The sequence below is a fragment of the Hyaena hyaena genome, unplaced genomic scaffold (assembly GCF_003009895.1).
Source record: "Hyaena hyaena isolate Hyena2069 unplaced genomic scaffold, ASM300989v1 scaffold_639, whole genome shotgun sequence".
Classification (NCBI taxonomy): domain Eukaryota; kingdom Metazoa; phylum Chordata; class Mammalia; order Carnivora; family Hyaenidae; genus Hyaena; species Hyaena hyaena.
The window spans coordinates 672,507-688,393 of NW_024081271.1; the positions used below are offsets into that span (position 1 = coordinate 672,507).

At 41.1% G+C, this 15,887-nt stretch overlaps 1 protein-coding gene across 1 annotated transcript in view; it reads right to left on the reverse strand.

Annotated features, from left to right (window-relative positions):
- NPAS3 (neuronal PAS domain protein 3) overlaps positions 1–15,887 on the reverse strand; it is a gene marked incomplete at its 5' end in the record, with an annotated part of 443,219 nt that overhangs the window by 59,780 nt on the left and 367,552 nt on the right. Inside the window, one exon of the mRNA XM_039216556.1 lies at positions 5,957–6,075. Within this exon, the coding sequence (XP_039072487.1) occupies positions 5,957–6,075 (119 nt within the window). The remainder of the gene's footprint in view (positions 1–5,956; positions 6,076–15,887) is intronic.

Genomic DNA, 15,887 nt, shown 5'->3' on the forward strand with positions numbered 1-15,887 from the left:
CCATTGAGGCTTTGGGAAGATATTCCAGAGAGCAGGGTGCCGAATACAATGGAGAAGCAAAATTTTCTGGTAGGTAATTTGGGAATTTCTCACAAAAGATCCAGTAAAAAGGCATTAAGCTAGAGGATTGGGAATAAAGGTAGGTGGATTCAACCAGTTTTGGTGGCACATTAAAGTGGTGGGTGATCAATAAGGAGAGATTGATATCTTATTTACCATGGACTTTATTAGCAAAGCAAACCAAGAACAAAATTTCAGATGACTGAAACTGTAAGTACTAATTTCCTTCTAGTTTGCTATCATCTTGAGAGTTGTCAATAGATAACATTCCATTAAGATTACATTGCATGTGAAACTCCTTCCACTTTAAAATTTGCCTCGCTCTGATTTTGGCATTGAAATCCTAGTGATGCAACTTGCCCACCTAAGTGAATAGGAAGAAAAGGAGGACCACTTACCACTGAAAATAACTCTTAACTACAGATGTAATTCTTTAATATTAGGTAAAATTTTTATCAAATATTTTCTAAGAAATAATATTTTCAGAAGATTATCTGCATAAGGGGATCAAAGTGTAAAAAATCTTGGTTTTGAGGGCACCTGGGTGGCTCAGTCAGTTAGGCATCTGACTCCTGGTTTCGGTTCAGGTCATGATCTCACAGTTCGCGGGTTCAAGTTCCATGTCCGGCTCCAGGCTGACAGTGCAGAGCCTGCTTAGGATTCTCTCTCTCCCCCTTCTCCCTCAGGCCCTCCCCTGTTCTCTCTCTCTCTCCCTCTCTCTCTCTCTCTCCCTCTCTCTCTCTCTCTCCCCCTCTCTCTCTCTCTCCCTCTCTCTCTCTCTCCCTCTCTCTCCCCCCCCTCTCTCTCTCCCCCCCCCTTCTCTCAAAACCAATAAACTTAAAAAAATTAAAAATTTTGGTTTTCTATTTTGGCATTCTAGGAGTTGCTGTTTTTTGCAACAAGACTTCAATATATATTAACACTAAATGAATAAGTGGGAAGGAGAAAGGAGGAGGAAGGGAAGGGCTATTGTAATTTTGGTGAAATATGTTCTAGGAGGTGCACTAATTTGGTTTTTTAATAAGAACCAAAGATTTCCTCGTATTAAATAAGGTTTTGTAACCTGAGATCACCGGATCACCTCAGGGATTCACGAACTTCCTGATGCAAAATGAATTCACCTTGGGAGAGGCTCTACAGATTTAATCAAATCATTAAAAGGATTTATGACACCCCAAATAAAACAAATTACTAGTAAAATCAGGGAAGTGCCTTTTCCCACAGAACAGATACAACCATGAATTTCAACAAATGAACAAGTTCTAATTTAAAAGGCGGCCCCGTGCTTAGAGAAGGCAAAGAAGAATTTTCTTTAGCTAATTAGCATCCTCTCCGTATTTTGCTTTTGTTACTTCACGTTTAGACAGGTGTTCTTGGAGCTGAGGTGTATCTGCAGGCCTAATAAGCTAGTAAACCTATAAATTATTTTCTCTATTACTTACACTTTCTGATTCTTTATATTATAAGGAGACTGGATGGGTTACAGAAATCATTTAGTTGGACACTTAGCTACGGGCAAATCCATACCCAAATCATCCCAGATGGGGGCTGGGTTTTTTTTTTTTAAGTTTTATTTTATTTTTAATAAAATCTGGAGTTCTCCTTTCCTCCCTTAGTAACCTGTTCGTCTATGTCATAGCAGGAACCCTCAGCATTTGAGGATTTTCACCTGTGTGGTGAGTTGAGTGACATTCTCAGCATTCCATAAACATGACAGAGATTTTCTCCCTTTGTCTCTGTTTCCCAGCCCAGGATGCTCTGCTGTGCTGTTAGAGTTAGGGCATCATAATGCGTGTGGATAAAAACTCCAGAAACGACAGAGGTGCTGGTGGGCATTTAAGACTAGATTAGAAAACTGACAGTCCCGTGCTAACGGAGACTATCCTCCAAAGACAGGAGCTAAGGAGGCGACCCAATTAGTCTTTACTTCTCTAATTTCCCTGATTACATATCTCCTTTTACCCCCTGTGCTATACCTAGTAAGTTCCCCCAGACATAGACCTAATCTAGAAGGCAGAATATTGATGCAATGCAATTTAAAGGAGAGCTGTGTTATGCTAAGATATGTGGCCAACAATGGGGCCTACACAACCAGAGGCCCCTGAGGCATAAAAAGTGACTGGTCCAGATAACGTGCTGCTGTGGATTTCAAAGCAAATGAGGACAGAGACAAGTGAATGTCAGCTCGTGGCCGGGAAACTTCGTTGGCATGAGGGCAACTTTCCTGAGGCCTGGGGCGTGGGGGCAGCAGCGCCCTGCATCACACTCGCTCCCCGAATTCGCAGACTCAGAGGGGCTCTTCTGAATTGGGTAGAATTCTTGGTCATGGGTACCTGAGTGGGCATTAAAATCCCCGGGGAGGAAGGTAAATTGCTGCGAATCTCCATCAAGGAGTGTTGTGAGATCTGCTGAGTCACAAAGAGAAGGTCTTAATCAGGCCAAGAAGTTTTTCTTTTAAAAATGTAGGTGAATTTTCCATATGTTGAGGTCTACCTCATGTTGAGCAGCTTTTCTGTAGATTTCATGTGTTAAGCAGTGATGCAGAGGGTGCAGAGGGCACGTGCTGGAGCCTGCCTGCCTGGGCAGTCCTGGCTCCTCAGAAGCTACTTAAGATCTATGGGAACATGGGCCCAGTTCTGAGCCTCTTAAAGCCTTAGTTTCATATCCTACAAAATGGGCATAACAATAGAATGTAAAGTTTGAACAGCGCCTGGTACAGAAGGAGTTTTTAACTGTTGTATGGATTGGATAAAATACGCATGAAGTGTTTGGCAAATGTCACACAGTCCATGGTTAACAAGTGTTACCTTTGCTGCTATTATTACTGTTAATGATAATAACAATACTAAAGAAAGCGTGGCAGATAAGGTGATGGACAAAGCTAGAAAAGTTGTATGTGCCAAGGTCACAGGAAAAGCAGAGAGAAGTGTTAGTGACCAGCACTGGGCATGGCTTAACATCTTGCAGCTTCACAGGAAAAGCAAGGAGCAAACAATGGTAATAAATTAGGAGGAATATTGGGAGTACGGCGAAATTATCATCACTTCTTTTTATTTGTGCTTATTGTGTGGTGGTGGGGTGATTACCAGTTTTATTTGAATGTTTTATAAGCTGTTAGATTTATTTACTGAGAATGAACAGATAAATAGGGATGTTATTCAGCTGTGTCATGTCATGGCTTCTCATCAGCTCTTCCGCTAAACTTGCAGACAAGGTTAATTAACGAGGCAAGGGCATCGTGGAGGAGGAGGGGTAGAGCTGGGTCTGTTGACTGGTTCGTCCTATTGGGGGAAGACCGGATGAATCCACTCTCGCATTAGCACTCCTGGGGAGGAGGCTAAGGTCCTGGATGGAGACTTTTGTGAGGTCTTGAGAAAGAGGGACTCGCGGGGTGTGTCAGAGGAGTATGAGCACTTTAACATTACAGGGTTTGATGGAAGCCAGAATAACTTCTCTTTTCCGATGCTGGATGTTCACGGTTATACTTTTTCAGATTTTGTTTCCTAAAGGTGTCTTCTTATAGCAAGGAGTCTTGAATCCTAAACCCAAGAAGCTCTGGATACACTGTTGTTATATGTTTCCCTAGTGGTCCTGCTCTCCTTTACCACTCATAGGTGACAGTCACCTCCGCAGCTAGATGTTCCGTGACTCTCCTGTCTAAAGTGGTCCCCATTAGCCATGCTCACCATTGCTTTACTCTCAGCAAAATAGTGTAGCCTAGTGGTTAAGGGCATAGGGTGTGGAGCCAGACTCGCAGAGTTCAAAACCCAGCCCTGTTCCTCCAATGTGTGAAGTTGGTTATGCTAATTAACATCTAGCCTTAAGTTCTTTACCTGTAGAGTGGGAACAATGAAAATATCTTCTTTTAGGATTATTGTGAGGGTTACTGCATAGACACCGCATCATGCCCAGCATATTGTAATGTGCATAAATAGTAGTTACTGTTAACCTGGACTTCATTGCTGTCTGAAATCACTTTATTTATTGTTATTGTCTGTCTCCTACTGTTAGAATCTAAATACCATGAAAGCAGGAACTTTTTACTGTTTAACGCTGGGTTACAGGATCTAGAGCAGGCTCCAGAGTAGTAACTCAATAAAAATTTGTAGAATGAATGATCTATTTGAGAAATGAGCCTGTCCAATTTCAGGTCATGCAGCAAAAAATGCTTTACGGAGCTGACCAAATGGCAAAACAAAAAGAATGCAAGCTACCTGGTCCTTGCCTAGACTGAAATACAAAGCATTTCTCCACTTGTACAGCCCACTGTTTTGTAGACACAAAATTTTGCAAGGCTTTATGATCTCTAGTTGGTCACGTGAAAGCAGTAATTTTTTATCGTTGTTCAAAAAATTAAATTTTCTAATGATATTGAAATATACTAAATACTACTTTTTCTAACTATACCTGTCCTACCCTTCCTCATTCCTGGGGGGGTTGGGGGGGGGAGCGTATCCAGTAAAAACCACTAAAAGTGACAAACTAAAAGCTGAAAGACAGAAAATAGGCAATAGGAATCCCAACAGTTCCTAAAAGTGGAATGCAAAGAATGGACCTTTCTAGCATTAAAATGACACTAAGTGCTATACCTGAAGTTTACTTGTAGAGATTTCAAACTTGCTAATGCCTTAATAATGAATAAATGTATCATGTTCAGTAAGGCAGGAGAAATCAAAGTAGTCCCTAGGATAGAGTCTGGATTTTTCCCTCTACCGTATCCCTTTGTAACAGGGCTCTGCAGGGCAAAGCTCCTGCGGGCAGAGCCACCCGGAGCCTCTTCTTCACTTCGAACCCTCTGAAAGGTTAAGGACATGTTCCACTTGTGCCTTTCCAAAGGTAGGACAGCTCAGCTAAAGGTCGTTCATGGAAAGGCCTGCGTCCCCACCTCCTTCCTCTTTGTCTCTGAAGAATTCACATCAGAGAAAGTACCTGGCTCTGACTTTCATGCAGCTGTTCATTTCAGATGACTTCTATATGGTTTTTAAGCCCAATGATAATGACAATTACCATCTCTGGCAATGCTATGGTAACCGTAAAGAACGGAGTTGTCAGAAACTCTCAACTCTAAAATTGGAAAAGGTCATGCCGGCCACGTCTATAGTCCATTCTGTTGCTGTCGGTCTTACCACATATAGTAAATGTTGTTTGAGAGAAGGGTTGGTGTGTTATAAAATTGATAAGATTCAGGTTGCCAAAGGCATTTCATAAATTTCATAGGTCTTAATTTATGTTGCTATAGTAACTGAAGTGTTGGAATTTCCCGAGATTGGGAGGCTTTTATATTCTTACCCTTAAAATGATGATAATGTAGATTATGACTCCAGACTTGGTCTTTGTTGTTGTGGGGAACATGTACTTTGTATGTGAGCATTGTGTGTCTGCTAACGTCTGACTGAATGTGCAGTAAGTATAAGTACAGTGAAGACCCCTGACGCCCAACCTGATTTTGTTATTTACATGTGTGAGTCTTGGTGGCCAAGATATTATTAAAACAGACAGTCTTTCTCTAAAGAGAAAGGGAGGATTTGAAGAGAGAAGCAGAATTCCTCTAAGTAGTCATTCTAGAACACTCACCTTAAGGACTGCCATGAATTTGGTTCACCTTCTCCATCAAAGTGAATTTCTAGCAAGTGCTGAAGACCCTGGTGCATTATTAACCAGTGTTTCAAGAAAAGACACTATATTGAGGTGTTTAGTGCCTCAGCAAAGTCTGAAGCGAGAATGAGTCATGTAATGAAGGCCCTACCTTGAGACAGGAAAACCACTAAAGAATCCTCTGGGCTGCTCAAGATCATAGGCGTTAATTATATGGTCCCAAAGCAGCTGGGAAACTCAATGCACATGACCTAGGATTGACCTGAGACAGAAATATGCCCCTTCTCCGAGCCCAGCTTACCTTATATCCTGATGATTTGATGTGCACGCCGCGTTTGGTCAGAGTAGATTTCATTCGGATGAAAAAGGAACGTTCAAGGGTGTTGTCAGTGGTTAGCAGACTGGGGCTGGTCGACTCCACTGAAGAATACAAAAATATATACACACATGATTGAGATGTCTACACAGCCCATCACAGCTACTGCTCAGGTGCAATCCTTGAGCTCACTAAAAATAAATGATGGGTGCTAAGAGCGTGGTAATCAACTTACCTCATTTGGAAAATGTTTACTTTGCAGAAAATAAAAAAGAAAAATTAATGAATCCAAAGTAACTCTACCCCAGTTTCTAGCAGGAGCTTTTCAGACCTCTTAACTTGCAGCAATCCCCTAAGTAGGGTCTAAAGTAGTAACTAATGGTAGCACACCTTGCCACTTGGCCGGTGCACATGGAGAGAACAGTCAGGAAAAAGGAGGACACTATAGATTTATGGAATCAACCGAGACTGCGGCAGAGAGGCTTCTGATGAAGAGGAAGGATAACCTGCACTTTGTTCTCCCTGTGAATCCCTTCTTGTAATGTTTGCCCATTGCGTAGTTCTGAGAACCAAGAAACCATATCCTGGCCAGTGTCCTTGCGCTCCTGAGTTGGTTTTCTTCATTGTGGGGAATAAGAAAGCATAACGTTTTCTCATCTGACTCACGACAGAGGGCTTAAATGGAAAGTATACACAGAGACAAGTAAAAGCCACTAACAACATCAATTGTCCATTCTTGTCACTAATGGCAGCTTGCCCCCTGCCCTAATCAGACCGGGATGTTAACAAAGAATAGTCTCCTCTCTCAAGCAAGACTGTTGTTCTCTCCCTTTATACATTTTTAGACGAAGTAGAATACTTCTTTACTTCTGAAACTTAAAATGGTAGTTTGCAGTCTTGTTGATCTAAAAACACCCTTATGCAAACAGGCCACAAGGCAACATAAATCTATTATCTTATAAATTTAAGTGTTTTCCTGCAAAGAAATTACTTTTGGCATTTTTAAGCCTAAGCAATGCTGTCAAAGTTTACTCTTGTAAAATAGTACTTTAAAATTCTTTTCTGAGTTTAAAATGAAAAAAAAAAATATATATCCAACAGAAAACAGGATTTCTTTTGAGAAGCCTTCCACTAACACTAATTTTCTCTGGGGTGGGTGTCGAGAAATATGTGTCATAAAGGGACATTTAAGAATTAACACATGTGAAAATAGTTACTAAAACACAAAGAAAAACAGGCAAAACAAGATTTTGAACTTTAAGAAACATATTCCATGTATTTCTAGGGAAAGAAATACCTTTTTAAAAAATACATGAAATGTGATACTCAGATGAGGGAAAACAGCTAGTGTAATAACAGAAAGCTTGCTGTTTGGTCTGTGGCTTTTCTTGTATCATTCCTTTCTAAATATGACTTATATTTTCCTATGTTGGTGGCAGTTCTATTCTGGGGTTCGGGAACCACTGACAAGTGTCCCTTTCTTATGTGTCTCTCTTAAGATTTTCTCTTTTTTTTGTTTTAGAGAGCATGGATCTGATGTCATTTTAAATGTACAGCTTTTTATCACTCGAGGGAAAAGCAGAGCCATGTTATATTTAGTACTTTCATTTCTTCTGATTAAATATGAATTACTATGAAATTTTTCTCATCATCTAACACGCCATAATACGCCAACAGCTTTTTAATACACTATATAAGCACAAACTTCTGCTCTAAGAGTTTAATTTGCCCCTCTAATCCAATCACATCAACCTTATTTCTCTTATCAGAGATTCCCATTTTGAATTAAATGAGCTCATTAGTTTTAATCAAAAGCAGAGAGATCAAAACTTAAACGTAAATGCTTTAGATCAGAACTGTCAGTCAGCCGTGCAGTTCTATTTTACTAAAACACAAGATCAGAGACCCTTAGAACCAATTTTTTCTCGTAAGGGATGCCGAGAGCTTGAAGATGCTATATCCTTTTTTTTCCCCCTCTCTCTCCTTCCCAAGGACAGATTATACATTTAAGGTTAGACTTAATTTATAGCAGTTTTTCATCCTGGTGGAAATGGAAAAGTATACCAATCTACTGTTGTCCCTTTCACATTTATTGGCACTGGTCCTCAGAGACTTGAACTAACGGGAAGCCATCAGAATCCACACCACAAACTCAGCCTTAAAAATTCAGCTCTGTTCAGCAAGATTGTGTCTGCAGTAGCGGAGGGAAAAATGCAAGTTCCCACAGAAGTGAAATATGTTTTAGGGCTAGGGTGCTGGCTACCCCGACCCCATAAGGAAGGAACCACCTAACTACGGAAGAGAAATTCAGGCATCATTAGAAATGACTGTTTTCAGTGTGTAGCATTGCCTAGTAAAACACTGAGTGTGCACATTAGAGACGGTGGCACGGGTGCTTCCTGCTGGGTGACAAGCTTTGTACGAGCTGTGGAGGCCAAACACTGCGTCATGCCCCGACTGAGGCCCAGCATACAGCACCCCCCGTGTGTTACAACGGTAATTGCCTAAACATACAGGGGCGGCGTTAATTAAGCCCAGGACAACTGGTGTGAGAGGAATGCTAAGGTCAGGTTTTGCTCCATTGGAGCTGAGGTTTAAAATCTAAACTGGTCTTCAAGCTTTATTTCAGACCATGGGGGAATGGAGAGTTGAGGAGACTAGAGGGCTGGGGTCTTAGAAAAGAGTTTGATTTCTGATAAAGATTTCTCTTTTGATTCCATAGGACTTTCTAGTTGTGAGAATGGGGATGGAGTAATGTTCCACGTTGTCTCTTTCAAAGGGATATGTAACAAACTCCTGCACGGCACACGCACACCTTGGCTGTGCTGGCTCAGAGGCTAGCAAACACACCCTGATTCCCCGGGCTCTGACAATGGCATCTCTCATGTAAAAGATGTATTATCTGCAGGTGACAGACAAGAGTGGCAGCTTTAGGAAAGCCACTTTCTAAGTGGCTCAGGTGAAAAGCACGATTTCGATGAAGGTTCTACTGGGAGAGAGCGTGGCCTTGATGACGTGCAACATGACTGGGACACTGAAGATGTGTGTGTATGTGTGTGTGTACACATGCATGCAGATTGTGTGCGTGTGTATATTGGTGGGTGTGAAGAGGACAGAGTGGGGACAGAGGTGGCCTTAAGAATGGTGCTCTATAGAGACAATGGGACCAGATTAGGCCAAAGAAACATTTTAGAATGCTTTCTAGGTATCAAATGCTTTTCTGTCAGCTCTTTGAGGCAGCCCATGATTGCCGCATGCTCTGATAAGAAACTTGGGACTGAGAGAAGTCATATCTGCTGCCGGAGACACAGGAGAAATTTATGGGTAAAACTGGATTAAATGGTCAAAGCCCATGTGTGGCCAGTTTTGCCGCATGAATTATAAACAAGGAGCTGAGAGACCAAACAAAAACAAGACCCACACAACTAAAAGCTAGATAAACAAAATATACTCTCTCTTGCTGAATCTCAAGGGCCTCAACTTTTTAATAAATCTAAATTATCTCCGCTCTTGAAATGTCAGTTTTTGCATATTTTGTAAAATTTACAGAAAAATTTATGGCAAAGTTATAATAATTTTTATGTTGGCAAATGCCACCATAATGTGAAATCATATCTGCAGTATTCCACATTTGTTGATGAATCCCTAACTAGCACTCTAGTTGCTGCTTCCTTATTATTATGCAAGGGCAGGAGGTGATGGGGGAGCTGGAGGAGGAGGAGGAGGAGGGGGTGTAGGTAGCTGAGAACCACCTAGTTCTCACTGGCCAATCCTAGGGCCAGGTCCATCTGAACACTTAGAGCATTCTCTCCAGAGTCTCTCTAAATATACAGGCCCGAGCATAAAGGGGGCCTTTCTTTTTCATATACCACAAATGTTCTTGGGGGTAATCTAGTGTCAGAGCCCTGCAACTGCCACCAGATCCTGATGTATGAAAAGGAAAGGAAAAAGAAAACCTAAGTTTGAAAAAGCTTTGCTACTCTTCAATTGTGAACAAAGTTTCCCTTTGAAGAAGAAGGGAAGTTGGGATACATTGCTAATATATGAAGTTAAATATACTCTTTTCCTATTTCACTGCTTAAATGAATCTTTCCATTTTCAGAGGTTCTATGAACACAGGACAAACCAAAGTGCAAATAACCAAAGTGCCCTCCACAAGACAAGGGAAGAGATGTTTGTTCATTTTGCACTTACCTTGATAGAGCCAAATTGTTTCCTTGGCATATGCTGTTAGCTTTGTTAGATATTGCTGTATTTTAAGACTTTAGAATGAGTATACGTCAAGTATGTTAAAAGGTGTTTCTTACAGAAGTTTTCTTGCTCTTCCTTAGCCACTTGGAAGTTACCTCTACTCATATGCCTTTCTATGGTCAATGAAAGGTGAACCAAAGTCATGTGTCACTTCCAGGTGTAATTTTCAAAAAGAGTCAGTCCCTTAGTAGAAAGAGGTACTTTTCTCTTTCCTTCTGCCATGATGACTATCAACTTTTCAGACGGTGCCTGCTTCATCAGCCTGGGTCTTAGAATTAAGATTGTGTGGGACAGAACCCATAGCCAACTCTCATAGAAATAAATTTTTGTTATAATTTCAGAATTCTTTCTTATGGTAGCAGAACTTAGCCCATACTGATGGAAACAAATACTAGAGCTTTATTATATAAAATAGTCTATGTTGTCCAACTCTTCCATATAGTCAGTGCAGAGCACACAGACAGAACATATGTTTGTCTGACCCCAAAGGTCATGAGGTGTCAATATACTCTTCTTAGACTTATTTATATCCTCATTTTATCTCCTACTCTAGCTATTCAAGGGAAGCAAGGCTGAGACAGGTTTAATTTTCATCCCTTTTAAGCACGTACCACGGTTCCTTGTTCCCAGAGCAAAAATTACACACACACACACACGCACACACGCACACACACACACACACACACACCCCTATACATATTATATATATACACAATATATACATATTAGAAATAATATGTTCAATAACTAATATTCATTAAATGTTGTCCTTAATGTAATAAGATCTTCCCAACCTAGTTTCCCAATAGTAGGACAAACATGGTAAATAAATCTTTTCTCACAGGTATTATCCCAGCAGATTTTATGTTTACCCAGGATGACAAGTGTGGTAATTTAAAAATGTCACAAATTGTCCAATATTCCAAATTGTCACAAATTTCCAAAAGGCAGAGTCTCCTTTCTCTCCACTCCAGTGTGGGCCAGACCTGGTGACTGACTTCTAATAAATAGCACATGGTGGAAGTGTCGGGGTACCACTCAATCAAGACAGGCAGGGTGGCTTCTTTGTTGCTCTATCCTGGGTCATTTGCATTGATGGAAGCCAGCTGCCATGTTGTGAGGGCATTTAAGCAAGCCGGTGGAGAGGCCAGTGTGCTGAGGAACTGAGGCTTCCTAGTCAGTCACAGTCACATGAGTGAGTTTAGAAGTGGGCCCCCTTGCGCCAGTCAAGTCTTCAGATGACTGCACTCTGATTTTTACTTGTGTTGCAATCTCAGGAAAGATCCTGAGCTAGAACTTCTCAAAACTGCTACTGGATTCCTGACCTATAGAAACTATGTGAGATGGCTTTTTTTTTTTTTTTTAAGCAAACTATTTGGGGTGATTTGTATTGCAATGAATGATTGCTAATATTGCATCCGCACTTATGCATGAAAAACTACCTGCAATGATGATTTTTTGTAAGTGGGGTTTGTGTTTTTGAAGTTAAATGCTCAACTGATTTTTTAAAATGTGCAGTTTGCGAAAGATGCTATCAACAGTGTCATCTACAAGATTGGGAGATCTTGAAAGTCAGGCCTGATGTCTTGCTTGTCTGTTGTTGTATCTGTTCCCTGCTCTTCTCCAGCTTCCCTTACCCACCTCACCCCCCACGCACTCCCAAAGTGCCCAGGATTGTGTTTCACGTAAGTAGTCACTCAGTTTGTGTGCTGAATAAACTGTCAGATGCTTTCTTTTAAGAATAATTATTCCCTTTACCCCTGACATGCCGTTCTCGTAGAACATCTTGTCCCAACGCTTCATGGTTTTTGTTGTTGTTTTTGGTTTGTTTTTGAGGTGAGGGAATCCTATGTCCTCTCCTTGTATTCATCTCTAAGGATGCATGTTCTGTAAAATGTTATTTTGAGAGTCACGGACCAGTGGTTTGGTAGTTAAAAAAGGATTGACCTGATGTCCCCCAGAATTAGAGAATACTTTGTTCTCTTTTTCAGAGTTGGCCTTCATTTCACTGGCTTGTCCTCTGTCATTTGCCAGGGCCCTCTGAAGGGAGGAACAGTCTGTGGCAGACTAGACTGAGATCCTTGGCCACTGTGGCAAGGCAGTGCCCACCATTTCCTGTGAACACAAGTTGTACCACCTTGTGGACATCATGCAAATGCACTTCCAGCCCAAGCGCTCAGGCTCAGCCATCAGCCCCCATCAGCTCTGGTGCCTGCTCTGGAGTATGACAAAAAAAAAAAAAAAAAAATACCCTGAATTTATTGAAGTCTCATTAGGGCTGATTCTTGCTCCCACTCAGTTGTGAGTCTTTGGCTTTGTTTAGAAACTTGTGAATCATTAACCGAAACTCTAGAGCATAGCTGTGAAAATGACTGTGGTTCAATAATGATGTAATAAACTTCTCTCAAAGTCACATTAAGAATAATCCGCCAAAAAAAAAAAAAAAGAATCTGCCAACCCATGCCACCTGTCAGCATACGCTTGCCGGCAGTGTCTGCCTGCCTGGGAGGAGGCTCGTAATGCACAGGGTTGCCTTTCAGGTTTCCTACGCCTGGCAGGGGTTGGTGCTTGGCGAGCCTGTCCCCTGAGGGAGAGGAGAGTGTTCGGCGGCCGTCTGCTGCTCTGCAGTTGGTGTGTGGATGATACCACTCTGGGGAAATAGACACAGTGTCAGAGTCAAGCTGCTGCCAGTGGGAGTTTCTATGTACGACTACTAAGCAACAGGAAGTTCAAGGAGGGAAAAACTGGGTATTGTAAAGATAGCCTTTGAGAGTACATGACATCCAATGTGACCTGTTCTGCGGTGGGCTGTGCGCTTCGAAGAACATGGCATATGAATACTGCAAGCAAGTGTTTTAAATCTTATTGGAGACCCCCTATAAATGTTGCCACTTGAGGGATCTATTCTGGGAGAGAAATATAGCATGTCCTCCCGGGATGCCGTTGGATTCCATTACCAATATTGCGTATGGGATCGAGTGTGGCAATGCTTTTATCACAACTATAAAGTGGTTACGAGCCAATTCCTCCTATAAAACATACTCAATAACGTTGAGGCTTTTTCCCCCTTTTCTGTTTCCTTCTTTTATTTCCTTCCTTTCTTTTTCTCTCCTTTCCTTTCCTTTTTTTGTTTTTTTGTTTTTTGTTTTTTAACGACAAACATGATGTCAGACAAAGGGCATCAGGACTTGGTCTTTGTAGTACAAAACAAAATAACAATACATAAACACCTTTGTGAAGGCAGCTCGAAACCCCATGTTTTCTATTAAAAAGTCATGTTCAATCTTCACTGTTGATAGAACCGAATAGCTAACACAGAGAACATTGTATATCAGAAAGGTCAATAGTTATTATGAGCTACAAATATATTTTTTTCCATCCTTCAGGCTGTTTAGCGCATATCACAGCATGAGCAGCTGTCTTCTTTAATGCTTTTAAAATTAGAATCCCAAAGAGGAAGAAAAAATTAGAGTTGCAATGATTGCTCTTTGCTTTTGTAAGTTTACTTTAATGTACTATTTTATATACATGAATCTTCTGTGCAGCCTGTCCATGGGGCAGGAACCAGTTGCCAGTATCGAGCTGAGCTGCCATGTTTATTTTCTTAGCATTCGAGCCAAATATCCATTGCAGGAGCAGATGTTGTCGACATACTATATTTTAAAAAGGAGTTATATAGAGGAGTCTGGTTACAGAGGCACTTGCAAACACACACATATGCATTCTGCCTTTTCAGTGCTTTAAAGCTCTGTGACTAACTACAACAATGCCATGTGATGAGAAACAGTTATGCAGCACTGGATGAAAAATCAGGCAGTGATTCAAGCCATTGAGACACAAAGTATCTCTCTCCAAGTACAGGCCTGGGGACTGGGAGCACACCTTTTAAGTTTTGAAAGGTTGCTCTGCCTGTCCCTGGGACTTTTTGCCCTTACTTGGCATGTGACCCAGAGAGACAATATGAGGTTTTAAAATAGCATTTGTGAGCACATTTCAGATGTTTTACTATAGCTCACTTAGTCTGTGTTCAGTTATTTAAAGACTGATGGGGTAGCAACAATGAGCTGGAATCATTTATAAGTGTAAGTGCTTACCTTTGGGAACAGGGAAAATAGATAGTGACCTGTAGTAGTGATTATGCTATAAAGAAGAGCCAGGGGCTGGAGAATTAAGAGGGCCATGGCTGGTTGGGTGGTCATAGGGGCCTCCCTGATGGGATGGCTTTGGAGAAGACATGAAAGTGCTCGCTTCGGCAGCACATATACTAAAATTGGAGAAGACATGAAGTCATGCAGATAATTGGGTGATGATACCACCTACACATCACACTATAACTTTTGGACTTCAGATTGGTCAAAGGCTTTATAGAAAACTACTATTTGGATAGATATGTACCAGTGGCAAAGTCTAGACATGTTACCTTTTGCACATTTTTTGGTCCAAAATTAAAATAAATGCTATACTAAGGACAAATAATTTGACAAGTAGGAAACTAAGGGGGAGGAATTAATGTGCCGAATGGTCCAGAGAGTCCAGTGAGAGCCGGATGCACCTATTGGTATTGTCAATTCTTTGGGCATCTCTAGAGGGAGCAGCAGGTTCAGGACATAAGGGAGACAAAGACTGAGTAAATAAATGACATTTTTGTCTTTGGTGAATTTTGGTAATGAAAATAAAGAGACCTGAGCGTGTTTACTGATCACGAAGACTGAGCTTAAAGTTGTATACATTGGAAATGCTAATTGAAGAATTAAATATCCTAAGGGATATTTAATCAGCAACTGAGAAAGATAAGTGAGCCTCAGAAATGGGAAGGAAGAAAAAAAAAAGGACATGAGAGACGAAAGGGGGAGGAGGAGGGAGGGAGAGAAGTGTGATGGCCATGGCTAGGAACAACTTAATTCCAGTAGGGGAAGTGGGAGAAGGAGAGGATTTGGGAAGTGAAAGAAGCTACCCAGCAGCCCATGTGAGCAAAGCAGCAAGGACCAAGACAAAGTAACTAATAAGATTGCACAGTGGCTGAAAGTTGCTTCATTGTAAGAGCACTGCTATTCTAGGGAACACTAGTAACAATGGCTTTGTGGTCTTCCCAGGCGAATGCTCAGCATGGCGAGCTTTTCCGAGGGATGGGAGGGAATGAAAGAAAGTCATGGAGTGAGGGATTGCCAAGAGTTAAGAGACAAACACACGAAAGTGACTGAGTGATGAGCTGGGGAAGAGAAAAGGATGACAAGGCAGGGGGTGTGACCCGGGGGGAGGCAGCCAGTAAGCGGGGCTTTGCTCAGAAAGGATTGGTGAGAATGCCATTTATTGCTTTTAAGTAAGTTTATGTTATATTTACTCTAAATTCATAGGAAACTTGGAAAATAGGGGGAAAAAATCTCTATAACCTTATCACCCAGTTACAGTCACTATTAAAACTAATGTTTTGTTGCAGTCTTATTTACTACTTATTTATATACTTATTTCAAAGCTGGGAACATACCTGATGTCTCCCACATTTTTTTTTTAACTTTAATGTGGTTTTATTATTTTTTTTCAAGGTTACATATTTTTATTTTTATTTTATTTTATTTTATTTTATTTTTTTTACAAATAGTTTATTGTCAAATTAGTTTCCACATAACACCCAGTGCTCATCCCCACAAGTGCCCTCCTCCATGCC